Source organism: Neolamprologus brichardi, chromosome 5, assembly GCF_056152115.1.
Source record: "Neolamprologus brichardi isolate AB-2024 chromosome 5, ASM5615211v1, whole genome shotgun sequence".
Lineage (NCBI taxonomy): Eukaryota > Metazoa > Chordata > Actinopteri > Cichliformes > Cichlidae > Neolamprologus > Neolamprologus brichardi.
Window position 1 is genome coordinate 391,690 of NC_142108.1, and position 13,733 is coordinate 405,422.

Here is a 13,733-nt window from a genome sequence, read left to right on the forward strand (position 1 = left end):
CATAATGAAATTGTAGTACGATTAAAAAAATGTTTTCTAAATTAGATAATTAAATGTAACTAAGTCTGCTGGTCACATGGACAAAGTATAGACAGACTGTGACAGAAAGCACTTGGTAACAGTGAAATGAACAAACTCAATTTTAACAGGAAGAAACACAGTGGAAGAAAGTCATAGATTAATGACTAAAGATTAAATGCAGAGTGGTGTTTAAGCACCCAGTGACTGAAAATGGTGCTTTTAAAACAGTCCAGAATGCTTAGAAAATGGAAAAGCTTCTAATGTGTTAAATGTTGCAAAAGATTTTATCGTTCACCCAGCAATTGGCAAATCGGCCTAAACCTAACCAAACAGCAATAACCCAAGTGACTGAATAACAGTCCCAGATCTGCAATTTTTTGACATTTTATATTTGCTCACCACACACCAGTATTCATAATCTACACATACACTGGAGGGATTGTCACCCCTCATGTATGAAAAGAAGGAATATTCTGAGGAGAGTTGATTATGTGAGCTGAGTGCTTCTTTTAACACACCTGTGGGGGTTTCTCCTATAAAATATGGTCATACTCAAGATAACTGAGAAGTTTCAAACAGACCAAAGACACCATTTGAAGAACTATGTTTTAAAGCTTACATACACAGTGCAAATGTTCAGGTGAACAAAAATAATTCCTCTTTATTGGCTCATGTCATCAGGATGAGTAGTATGAATTTTCAGCCATCTGTGGCTTTTTAAACCACATAATCAAAACAGTGAATCATTATTTTCAATTTACCATTTTTTTCCTTCAGAAACTTCCATTTGGACAATGATGACACAAGCCTGTGGAAAAGTAATAATGTTTAATCCAAATAAAACCATGCAACAGGTCACCATAACCCTGATTAGATTCAACCCCTGTTATAAAATAAACATCCACGTACATTGTGTTCAGTGTGTGATCGCTGAATGAGAGCAGACGACTCCATGGAATGTACACAGGTCAGAAAGTGAACAACAAAACGGGAAAAAACAAAACAACAATCACAGCTGCTCCTGTTCCACAGTACAGTGACGATCCCGAAAAAGTGCCGAACACGGAAAGCACGAGGACCCGAAGCACCCCACCCACAGCGTCGACCCCCCCGCCCCACCCTTCCTTCCCCTCATCCCACAGGCTGCTAATAATTAATTACCATCACAAAGCGCTATGGCACACAGAAGACAAGCCTGAGAACACGAGTGATGAGCCAGCAGTGCCCTGCTGATAGATGCGAATGTCTAGTAGCAGTTTAATTGTGTGTACCAGATATACAGTTGTTTAAGGAAGGCCCCTCAAATTCACATCATCGGGATATCGCAGAAGCAAAGGGTAGATTTTTATTTCTATTTCAGGGAAATCTTTCAAGTATTGAGGTATCCCAAAAATGAAGAGCGCTATTGTAGCCGGGGTTACAGAAGAGGTTTGTTTTTTCATTCAAGCCATTACAGACATTTTGAACATGATTTGCTGCTGTTGCTGCTTCTCTTTTCCAACATTTACTCAATGCACTGACACTGACGGTGTGTTAAATCACAGTGAACAGCAGCAGCAAGACATGCTCACTGTTGTTGTACTCCTTTGTTTCGTCACAGCATCACTGCTGTAAAGTCATTCGTGGATTACATTTCTCTAATCTTGACACTGGAATGATAAGCTACCAACAGTAAGAAGGAACCTTGAAAATATTCGTGGGAACTGAAGTACTTTGAATGGAAAAATGGCTCAAGATACCCAAACATCAGGGACTAACTGTCACCACGTGTGAAAAGCCCAGAAAACACACATAATTGGTACACTCAAGTCATTTTACAATCTGGGTGTAGAACACAAAGATCATAAAAAATAACATTATAGTAAGATGTACAGTATTCTTGTTTTGTAATGTCTGGTCTGCACTGGGAACCTCAAAGAATGATTGGGCACCAGGTCAGGAATCAGGGTTCACCTGCTCATCCCTCTCTCCGTCCAATGAAAGGCTTCCAAAGGAGGAAGTGGGAGCAGAGAGTCTTGTGTAGTATGCATGCATGCACGCATGCGTGTGTGTGTGTGTGTGTGTGTGTGTGTGTGCGAATGTATGTGTGTGAGAGAGTAATGAATAGCAGCAGGAACTTCAGTTGTTGTACACCTGGCCCTCAGGTGGTTGGGAGAGCCTGTTGTTTTCTTTCATCATCATGTGCTGTCTGAGCTCCTGCAGCACTGTCCGGATGTTGTAGGAATTCTTCCACCGGGACAGTGATGACACAGCCTTTAGGTCAACCTGGAGGGAAATGAGCAGGATGGTGGAGGTGTTTTTGATTAAGTAACCAATGACCCTTGGTTCAATCTACATAGAAAAGACAATTATAGACAGAAACTGGTGTCACGACCGAATGCTTGATCCCATGTAGTGTTTCAGAGTGGACAACGCATCTTACCTACACTCTGTCTCTTCCCTCCTTGGATTTAATTAGTACCAAAATCTTGTAACACCCATTTGAAAGCTTTTGGTGTAAGAACTTTCCTTCCAGAAACCCTGCGCACACACTGAGCAGATGTTTGCTCCAGTTGGCCTCCGCTAAGCTTTTGCTGGTCACTCCCTTTACTTTGGTCTTAACTCGACTCTTCTCCATGACTGCAAATTGTTCAGAATGCGGCCGCTCATCTCCTCACTGGTAGTGGACGCCGTGTCTCCATCACCCCTGTCCTTGCCGACCTGCACTGGCTTCCCATCAAGTATCGCATTCAATTCAAAATCTTGTTGCTCACCTTCTGAATTATTAACAATAGAGCTGCAAGCTACCTCATTGAGCTACTTAGATTATACACCCCTGCTAGAGCACTAAGATCATCTTCCCAGTCACTTTTGGTACAGCTGAAGACTAGAGGTGACCGAGCGTTTGCCTTGGATGCACCTGATCTATGGAATAACCTCCCCATCGCTGTCCGCGAGTCTGATTTCATTCAATCCTTCAAATCGCAGTTAAAAACCCACCTATTCAGCCTCGCCTGTTCTACCACTTAATGATTGTTTGTTAGTTTAATGCTTATTTCTATCTTCAGTCTATTCTTAACTACTTTTAATCATTTAAAATAATGTTTGACTGTCTTATCCTTTACATATATTGTTCTTTTATATGCATTTCTTTTGCTTCTGTGTTTTTAATGCCATTTAACCTGCTACCATGTTGGTACTTTGCCATAGCCTTCATCCTCCCCTGTTACTTCATCTTACCCTCTTGTATGTTAAGCACTTTGGTACACCGCTGGTTTTTAAATGTGCTATATAAATAAAGTCTGTTGTTGTCACAGATAAACATGTCGTCTATTACGTGTCACGTCCAAATCCCAGTTTCAGACTGAGGATTCATCAAGCCTGCATCTGCCAAAAGTTCATTTATAAACAATCAGAATTTTTATTATTATTTTTAATACCATGATGTAATTTAATAAGATGCCATAGCAACAGATGCAACCACCCTTTCCACAAGTTCACATGGAGAGGTAAATAGCTGCAAATAACAGTTGTTTGCAAAACGTGTGCACAGGTTTTTAAAATTTACTATTTACATTTAGATTTCAAGTTATGAAAATGATTCGTTAAACATGTGTGTGGTTGTTACAGGAAAAAATAAACTTTTTCTACTTGGATTTTATGTTTTTTGTCTGATTTTAGATTGATCAATTATGTCAATGCAGTGGGGCTGCACGATTAATCGTTAGAAAATCGCGATCTCGATTCATACTTATGTACGATCTCATTTCCAAATGACAACGATTTAATAAAAATTTTAAAAAAAAAAGACGATTGTACCGCATTTTGATCCGGGACGTAATCTGCATGAAAACAAGCGCTCATGCTTCCTGTTCAGCAAATGACAAGGGCGGAGCCTTATACCACGTGATACAGAAGCCATCTGGCAGGGAAAAAACAACGGCGAGCACGTGAAACTGCCTTCAAAGACGATGAGAGTCAAAGAAAATATCATTTGCAAGCTGTGTTTTGCCATAGTAGCAGCACCGCAAGGTAACACTACGAATCTGTATAACCACCTCAAACGCCACCATAAAGTGCAATATGACGAAGCTGTAAAGGCCAAGAAAGTGACAGGAGAAAATCCGTCCCGGTCAACCACCCAAACATCAATAACGGGAACCTTATACAGCGCTTCCCTATACCCGTCGAACTCCCGCAGGCACAAAGAAATTACGGAGGCTATCACTTATCACCTGACCAAAGATATGGCTCCATCAACACTGTGCAAAACGAGGGATTTAGGAAAATGATCAACACCCGAGACAAACGCTACGCAGTGCCGTCCCGCAACTATTTTAAAAATGTTGCACTACCTGCTCTATACACGCAGCGTCGAGCAACGGTGGAGACGCAATTTCAAGCAGTACAACATTTTGCAGCAACGACAAAACGTGAGACATTTGTTGTTTTTATGTTTATTTATTGTTTTTATGTTCAGTCTCAACTGTTACGAAGTTGATGTGCAGTTAATAAGTGCAAGAAATATTTATACTGGAAAAGAAAATCGTGAGAGAATCGTGATTCTTATTTTATGCAAAATCGTGCAGTATGTCAAAATGACAATATAACTGTAAATTAAGACGTGAGGTTGTGCTGAAAAGAGTGATACCAAACAAGGCAAGGTGAACAGTTTTAAAGGTGGAATATAGAGGTAAAATCAAAAGAACTCAAAAACTGCCAATTATACCCTGGACCGCAGAGGGTGTAGTCAAATGAGATACAAATGCAAGTTTTCCAACTTTTTTCCCTGGAAATTCCTCGAGTTCCATCTGCTCAAACTAAACAGCGAGTGAGTTTGAGTTCTCTGTAGAGACACAGGAGCCCAACTAAAAAGCTAAAAGTCATGCTAGCTTTATAATGAAAGACAGAATAAGCACCTTTGTGCAACAGAATTCAACATGATAATTATTTTATTTCACTGGAAGTGAAATATTTTATTGAACTGCATAACCGCGCAGCACAAAAGCAGAAAACTGTCGAGTCTACCTACTTCCTACTACTCCTGAGACTCGAGCCATATGTTACACCTACAGCAGCAGCTACAACCAGGGGCAGACTATTTGTTGGTTAATTATGTTTTTACTGCACAAGTCATTTACAGTTCAGAATCCTACCAAGAAAAACGTGTGAGTGAACATTATAACTCGGTCAAGGGATACTTACCAGACCGTTTGAGCTGTTCACACCAGTTAAGTTTATCTTGTTCACGAAGCGGACATGAGGAGGATGCTCAGGGTATTTGGATCCACAGTCTATTTTCAGACTGTAGATCCTGCCTTCATAGACAGTCTGCAATGAAAAGAACAGAAGACTGGTTAGCTCAAAGAATCAAAGGCTAACAAACTCTAATAGGCTCTACTGTCACCAGTTCTCTGGAATTAACAACTGCTGACATTAGAGCCCATTTAACGTTTTATTCTCTTTCTGAACCGTGAGAGGAAAAAAAAAAACCATATCGCACGCTTTACAAAGCCTGATAAAAGAATTCGGCTCAGAAAATAAACATTTATATTAAATCTGTCACTACAAAGCTTTAGTGAGGACGTGCTGATAAAGGTGCAGAGACATAGATGAAATCAAATAAGGTTCAACGCTGACAGCAGCTCTTTTTAAAATTTATGTTTGTTTACATCGTCTGTAAGCCATCAGCAGCACACAGGAGTCACACTTTACCAACATTTGAATATGCTGTGGTAAACCAGCACGGCTGCTGGAAAAAAATGCAAGCTAACTAGTTCAGACTTCTCGTTAATGTCAACTACACACAGAAGTGATGCATCATCACACCTCTCTGGGGGGCAAAATAAAGCATGGAGTTGCAACCAAAGGCAGCAAAACAAATGCTCATAACAAAAAATAAATAAATAAAAATGCGTATTCCAACTTTCAGCACACAGAGTTTCCGAAACCTGAGGCTCAGTTACTCAGAGAACATTCACTGGGTAACTACTGTTTCAGAAATGACTATATGTGAACAAGCAGCTAGAGAGCTAGTTCAGCAGCTACAGCTAGCAAACTGCACTCATAGACACATTTCTGCTAATTAGTGCCATTTAGTAAAATCACATAAAATACTGGAATATCACTCACCAAAACTGAAGCATGGACTTCTATTATTTGTCAGACAATTTCTTTAAAATGCTGTAGAAGGCAACAACAACACAAAGTCGAGAGGTTGGACTACTAGACCACGATTAGCTCGAGTTCCCCGTGTCAGGACATCAGTCAATCAAAACAACCACCTCTAATTTATACAGTGGTCAACACACAGCTATAAACAGGTATGCTGTAAAGATGGCCATTTTAACATAGAAATGTAAGGAGAGTAACACTTCTTAGGCAGCTCCATATTCACCTCTTTTTTTGGACCCAACTCATGTTGTTTGTAAAGCGCACCTGCCCACAGAATCAATGACTTCCATTCCAACCTCTCCACTATCATGGACAACACCGAAGAGCTGTTAAAGGATGTCAGAGACAAGATTATAGAGCTGCACAAGTTGGACTGGGGAAAAAGACCTTCAAAGGTAAGACGCTTTTGAGCATCTAAATAATTGAGAGAAGGCTTGGGAGAAAGTGCTGTAGTCAGATGAAACCAAAATAGAGCTCTCTGGCATCAACTCGACCCACTGTGTTTGGAATAAGTGAAATGCTGAGTATGCTCCAATTGGAAAATCAATGTTTCCTCCCTTCGCTGTATGTCAAAGTCTCCCTGGGCAACACCGAACGTTACCGAACTTCAAATTGTCCCCAATGCATCCACTGGAGTGAGAGTGAGTGTGTGATAGTTAGAAATAAGAGCTACGGGAATGTGTGTGTGAATGTGGCTTCTAATAAAATAAAAAAAAATTAAAAAAGGAAAAAAAGGGCTCATCCAAGTACGAGCTGTTTCTCTCCACACAGAAACACGGCACTGTAAAGCTGCTTGTATGGCTTACAACTTGTTAAGGTTTTCAAAGTTGGCTTTTCTAATATTTGACTTTTTCCTGCCTCACCTTCATGCACATTATATCTTGTTGAATTAATCAAATCAAAATCAAATCAAATCACTTTTATTGTCACATCACATGTGCAGGTACACTGGTACAGTACATGCGAGTGAAATTCTCGTGTGCGAGCTTCACAAGCAACAGAGTTGTGCAAAAATACAATAACGTAAAACAAGCAAAATATAAGAATGGCTAAATCTGAGACTAATAAATATATGTACAATATATAATAGTATATGCATTACTGGATGTGTATACTAAATATGTTTTTCTACGTGTGTGTGTATACATATTTTACAAATTAAATAGAGTTTAATTTGTAAAATATGTACAAATTTTACAATTAATAATCTTCCTGCTGACACAAGGGTGTGACAAACACAACTTCAACAAATCATATCGACTCATGAAATCTCTGCTTGTGAGCAGCACAGCCACATGGTCAAACTGAATCTTTACCGTGTGGTTTGCATTTTATTGTCTTGTGATGTTTAAAAGAAACCCCCTTTTAGTCAGCTTCCAAGGCAGGAAGCCCAGTGGCCGACTGAAGAAGATCAGTATTACATACTGAAGTGTTAGAGCAGGTGCTTGACGTGGCTCACCTTGGCAGGGCCAATGATCATGCCATTCCAGTGAGTTAGCATCATGTCGTCATCATCTGCAAGGCCCCAGCTCACTGTACCGTCTCCAACTCCCTTCTGACCTTCCTCCAGTTCCTCCAGCAGCCGGAAGCTGCGGGGAACTTTGACGCCTTTACAAACATAGACACACAAAACAAATGACAATTAGGCGCAGGGTAACCCACTGATTTCTTTTAGAAAGGAAAAAATAAATGATACTGCTTAGCTTAGTTTCAATCAATCTGGTCACATTTTTCAACACAACATAACCAGAATGAAGGAGAAACAAAAATAGTTTAAACTAAGACACACAACTACACTGATCTGAATAAAATTAAATGTAATCAAATACAGAAGCTCGACGCGTTGAGTAAACGGAGACAATTGCTTCATTTTGTTTGTAACGCTGTTTTCAAGCGCTTCTTCCGGAATGTTGTGTCTCCGGTGACTGAGCTCACAGCTAGCGCCGAGCAAAATACTCATCTAGCTACACATCAAGCTAGCTACGGGCGTCACCTCAACTATTACCACAAAAACGTCATAGTAGACCCTATAAATGCCACCTGGGATGAAAACTTAATTGTTTTCACTAGAGAGACCCCCGATGATTACAAAACGATATAGTGTGGGTGTTGCAGGCGGCAGAGTAACGCTCAGGGACCGTGGGCCAAATTAGCGAGTCCTTTAGCTAACTAACCAGCGTTAGTAACAGCATTTTCTTGCCACCAAAGTCCAGTTACAAACAAAACATCACTACAGCGATACGCTTAGGAACCGTTCGTCTACTCTGCTGCTAAATGGGAAGTTGGGCATTTTAGCTCTAACTGCAAATCACGACAATATAGCACGTAAACTGTCGGTTTACCTTGTCCGGCGACTGCCATCTTTGTCACTGCTTTACGGAAGCGCGTACGTGTGCTAAATATTGCTTGCGCATGCCCGCCCGAAAAATAATTAAAATGTATTATTATGATTATGATTATTGTTATTATTGTTATTGTTATTATTTTACTCCTTACCTTAAAAAGCATCGACATAAACCAGCGGTAGCTTTCTAACACTGCCTCTTTAATAACTTGGTCACGACAAATATTTTTAAGAACTAATCGACACTTTTATTTTATTTAATTTATTTTTATTGATTTATGAAAATGAAGGCCAGAACACGAGCTGAACTCACATTTGATTAGTCTTGGAACAATATAAATAATATTATTATATTATAATATAGGAATAGCTCACGCCACCGACACCGGTGTCTAATTCCCATGCGACATCGCCATCTACTGGTAAAATATCGCCAATGTAAACTTGCGGAATAGTCTTAAGTTCACATTTTCTTGCCCCAGAACATCTGTAGAGCGGTGGGCACAGGATACCGTTCTTTATGAAAGGATTTGCATTTGGATAAGTGTTCATGGTTTACATTTCCAGAAGATAATACCATCTTCTTCTTTCTTAGATCGAGTCGAATTTGGTAGAATTGTGGTAAAGCTCAGTTGTTTACTGTAAACGGTTGTGTACATCTTCATTTTCTTGTAGGCAGGTGCACAAGAGGAATTATCCCTAGGCAGAAAGTAAAGGCGATGTTTTACCCGTTGCAGGAGTAAGGATGGAAACAGTGCATGTTCTTTCATGTAAAAGAGTCGAGCCTGTAGGAGTTCACTCTCTCTTTCTCTCTCTCAGCTACTTATATTCTGAATTTTTATTCCCATCAGTCACAATAGAGATGAGACTGGACAGCGAGTCACATATTTGGGTATGTAGTAATGAACATACTGGGGATGGGGGAAGGTTGTTCTCTGCTCCACGCCTACCCACACCTCCCCCAGTCATGCACTGCCTACCAGCCAGTCTCCCAATCAGTCCTCCCTCCCCCATCATAGGCAGCCACGAGTTCCTCTTTCCTCTCTAAGGACAAGTGGCTTTCAGAGCAGAGCCTGAAACTGTGTGTGTGTGTGTGTGTGTGTGTGTGTGTGTGTGTGTGTGTGTGTGTGTGTGTGTGTGTGTGTGTGTGTGTGTGTGTGTGTGAAAGACACAGAGAGTAAAACTTGGAGATGAATGGCTCAGTGTTTTTCACACGGATGTGAATGCAATGTGTTGCTCTTGACCGACAGGCGTGCTCATTCACACTCTGCTTTCCCACTTTTCCATCTCACTTCTCTGTCATCCTGTTATGAATACAGGCTTGTGCTCGGAAACCTTCACACAGTCTACACAAATATCTACACACACCAAGGTGTTATCTTAAAAGGTAACAGCAGTCCAACAATAACACACCGTTTTATGGTGTATTTAAACTAAACACTTCGTGGTCTGCAGGAGTATATCAGGACACGTTCCAACTTGTCTCAGCCTTTTTCTTTTACTTCATCTCTCTGTTGCTGAGGCAGAATCCCACTTTAGTCAAACAGTTTTCAGGACTTCTTCTTTTTACCAAAGTGTTCTGTGAGTTGAATTTAAGGAAAGAGTTGAATAAATTGGTGAGAAAGATAATAAATCATTAGTTTCACTGATTAGTTTTAATGTGAAAATAGTGTAAATCTCATCCTATAGCCTTAATAACACGAGATCTCAACTAATCAGAGCAATGTGTCCACAGCATTTTCTCCCACCATCATCAGGGAGTACTCAGATCCTTTACTTAATACCAGAAATATAGGAATACTGCTTTACACACAAAAGCCAAGGCATTACCAGACCCATAACTACCAGCCAATAGACATCATATCATAGTGGAATTAAAAGCAGCACTACATGAAAATAAAATAAAGAATATTGAAATATGAAACAGAATAAAAGTTTAAGTATGAATGAAATTCAACACAGAAACTAGAAGAATAAAACAATAACGCATAAAAACTGAAAAGTGGAATTAAAAGCTGTTCAAGTTTTAAAAAAGCACAACACAAAGAAGACCTTGTGGTGGAAAACATGTCTTTGGCTGTATGGAGAACAGAGCATCACAGCCTGAAGAGCTTAATCACCCCACAAAAGCCATTTGTAGCCTTCACTAGTGCCATTTCTGACTGAAGCTCAGCCGGTTCAAGTAAAAGCTTTTTAACTAGGAGCAGCCAGCTTTAAAACATGGAGTCCTGCTAGTAGAGATAAATTAATCATATTTAAAATTGAACAATGAATTAATGACGAGTCTATCCATGGTCAGTTTAGTTAGAATGGAGTCTAATAGACATGTTGAAAGTTTGGAGGAAGGACTCGTGAAAGTTAGTTTGGAAAGGCTGCCTGTAGTCACTGAAGTTGCTCTGTTGAATGGTACAGTATGGTGGAAGCATTTAGCCATGTAGCTCTGAGGCTATGACAATGGCATGTCAAGCCTTCTCACAGCACAAACTCCAAATCCCAACCTTCCACCAACATTCTACAATATGGCATTTAATTAAATAAATATATACATACATTTGACCATCCATCCATCCATTCGCTTCCGCTTATTCTTTTCAGGGTCGCAGGGGGTGCTGGAGCCTATCCAAGCTGTCATAGGGCGAGAGGCGGGGTATACCCTGGACAGGTCGCCAGTCTGTCGCAGGGCCAACACACAGAGACAGACAACCATTCACACCCACATTCATTCGCACATTCATACCCAGTGACAATCTGGATTATCCAATCAACCTATCCCCACAAGCTGCATGTCTTTGGACGGTGGGAGGAAGCCGGAGTACCTGGAGGGAACCCACGAAATATTCTACACTTTACCCTTACACCTTAACATTTGCCCAAACACCCTGGAGAGGACACAGAAAAGACATGTGACACATTTGCCCAAGTTAAATGGTAAACCTTATTTGCTCCCAGTGACAATTCTTTCCTTCTCACAGACAACCACTACATTTCTTGATGGGGAGCAGCTGTGCAGGACCTGGAACAAAGGCTACCTGCGAATTGTTAAAATACTCAATAAATATTCAATAAATAATTAAACCTCTTGTGTGCAAATGTTATTGATGTGCAAATCTATGCTTAAAAATGTAATAACTATTTTATATTTATGAAAAGAACTGAAGTTAGTTAAAAGCTTTATGCAGAAAAAATGGCAAAAAAACCCCATAAAAGTAATAAAAATTACAGACCTAATCTGTTGGTGGACACCTTTGGCCACAAACAAGCTGAAAGGTGATTTTGAACAAACCCAGAGGGTTGAAGTGTGATGTTACATAAAGTGCTGTACAAGTTATAATACAAGTAAGGGAGCACTCTTCCTTACAAGGATAAAGAAGGCTTTTTAAAACGGGGGAACAAACTTGAGAATGGCTTGGACCCAAGGGCACTGGATGTCTCTGGGCCACTCACCTGAAGGAGAGGTGCTTGATCAGTCATTGGTTGTGTTGTACATGCAAGCAGCCAGAGAAGGGTGATAAATGACAATAATGTTTAATATTTTTAATGTGCATGATATAAAGCTAAGAAGCTAAGACTATGAAGTGGCATGAAAAGAAAACAGGAACCCAACCCTGAATTAATAAAATGTGGCTTCTATCTTCTCGAGAGATATTCTTGTGTAGACTATATGTAAATATACTTTCTTTGATGTTTCAGTGAGGTTTTGGGGATCTTTGCATAATCAAAAAGAAATAATTCAGTTATCTGAAATAGCAATGTCTAAAAAATATGATCTTATTTTTTTTGCACTAATTTCATCTGTGCTGTAGTGTGTGCATCTCGCACAACTCTTTTGTGACACAAAAAGAGCTCCATGCTCTGGATGCAAATGTCCCTGATAAATATACATGATTATTATAATACGAGTGTACATAGTGAGAGCAGAACAGACTGTACTGTCTTGTATTAGAGCTCGGGGGTGCTGTGGTGGGTGGGGCTGAGTGTGATCTTTGAAGTTTATCTGGCTTCAGCGCTCATTACAGGAGAATTAAAAAGGGTAAGATAAAAGGCTTCTTTTCACAAGAGAAGACAAAGATTCAGAGAGAGACTCTCCTTGAGGATAAAAAGTGTGTGGAGCGGGTTTTGTGATCTCTGTGTGGTCTCTGTTGATCCGCAGTGTGACATGGCATCTCTAAACTGAACAGTGGATAAGAACTGCACCCTGAATAACACCACAGTCATCCCACACAACAAACAGCTCCAGTCACGCTGACTTAATGTGTTGTGAATGTTTGTGTCATGGTTCACTATAGTAAACGGCTGCTGCTTGTTTGGTTTTTTCAAACCAGCCAGCAAAAGATTATCTATTAATATTTCTGTATGTTGACTTTATGAATTCTCAGCAACATACATTTGCAATATAGAAAGAATTAATCTGATGATTGTGTTTTTATCACATATTTGGCCCTTTGAGTCTCTCTGAATATATTTGATCTCAGATAATGAAAAATGGACGTCAGTTTTTCTTAAAGCAGGACTATTTGATGTAATAAAGTCTATGGGTCACACTGGCAGATGTACTCCATGCATGTTTCCTGTTGGCCAGAAGGGGTCTGCCATGCATCAGCCGGCTCTCTAGCAACTGATGCTGCATTCAGGAACTGGTGGAAGTACAGACTTTACACTATTGTTATTGCGTTCAGTAAACTTTCCATCCTAACAGTCACTGGTTTTTCTACTACAATTATGAAAATGAAAGTTATCTATTTAAATTCGCAGGTTGTGGTCTGGTGAACAACAAAAGACAAAACCACTCAAAATCTTTTAAGAAGCACATCTCACCAGTGTTGGTCAAGTTACTTGAAAATAGTAGTTACTAATTACTCATTACTTCTCCAAGAAAGTAACAACTTTACTGATTACTTATTTTCAAGAGTAATTAGTTACTTTATTACATAGTTACTTTTTAAAAACATGATACACAATCTGAATGCGTAATAAAGCAACAGACCTTTCAGCCCACTTCTATTTTGTCTGCAGCGGTCGTGTCAGTGTGGGGATCCCGGGGTTTCACATTCTCACTGTGCAGCTAAAGCTGGTCACTATTTAACACAGATTACCTTACGTTCACACGTGGTTGTGTAAAATACGAGGAGCACTTGAAGGGAGCGTCACGTATCCTCCCTTCGCCAGCCCCCTTTTTACGCCTGTGGAGAGCTGGGCGCTGAGCGAAGTACCGGAG

At 40.0% G+C, this 13,733-nt stretch overlaps 1 protein-coding gene across 1 annotated transcript; it reads right to left on the bottom strand.

The window, feature by feature from the left end:
• Positions 1-1,352: 1,352 nt before the first annotated feature.
• Positions 1,353-8,584, bottom strand: ube2v1 (ubiquitin-conjugating enzyme E2 variant 1). The gene is made up of 4 exons (XM_006800222.3): positions 8,517-8,584; positions 7,634-7,782; positions 5,206-5,331; positions 1,353-2,286 (listed from the first exon to the last, which is right to left on the bottom strand). The coding sequence occupies exons 1-4, from the start codon at positions 8,533-8,535 to the stop codon at positions 2,140-2,142; spliced, it is 441 nt and encodes a 146-aa protein (XP_006800285.1). The 5' UTR covers positions 8,536-8,584; the 3' UTR covers positions 1,353-2,139.
• Positions 8,585-13,733: the final 5,149 nt, after the last annotated feature.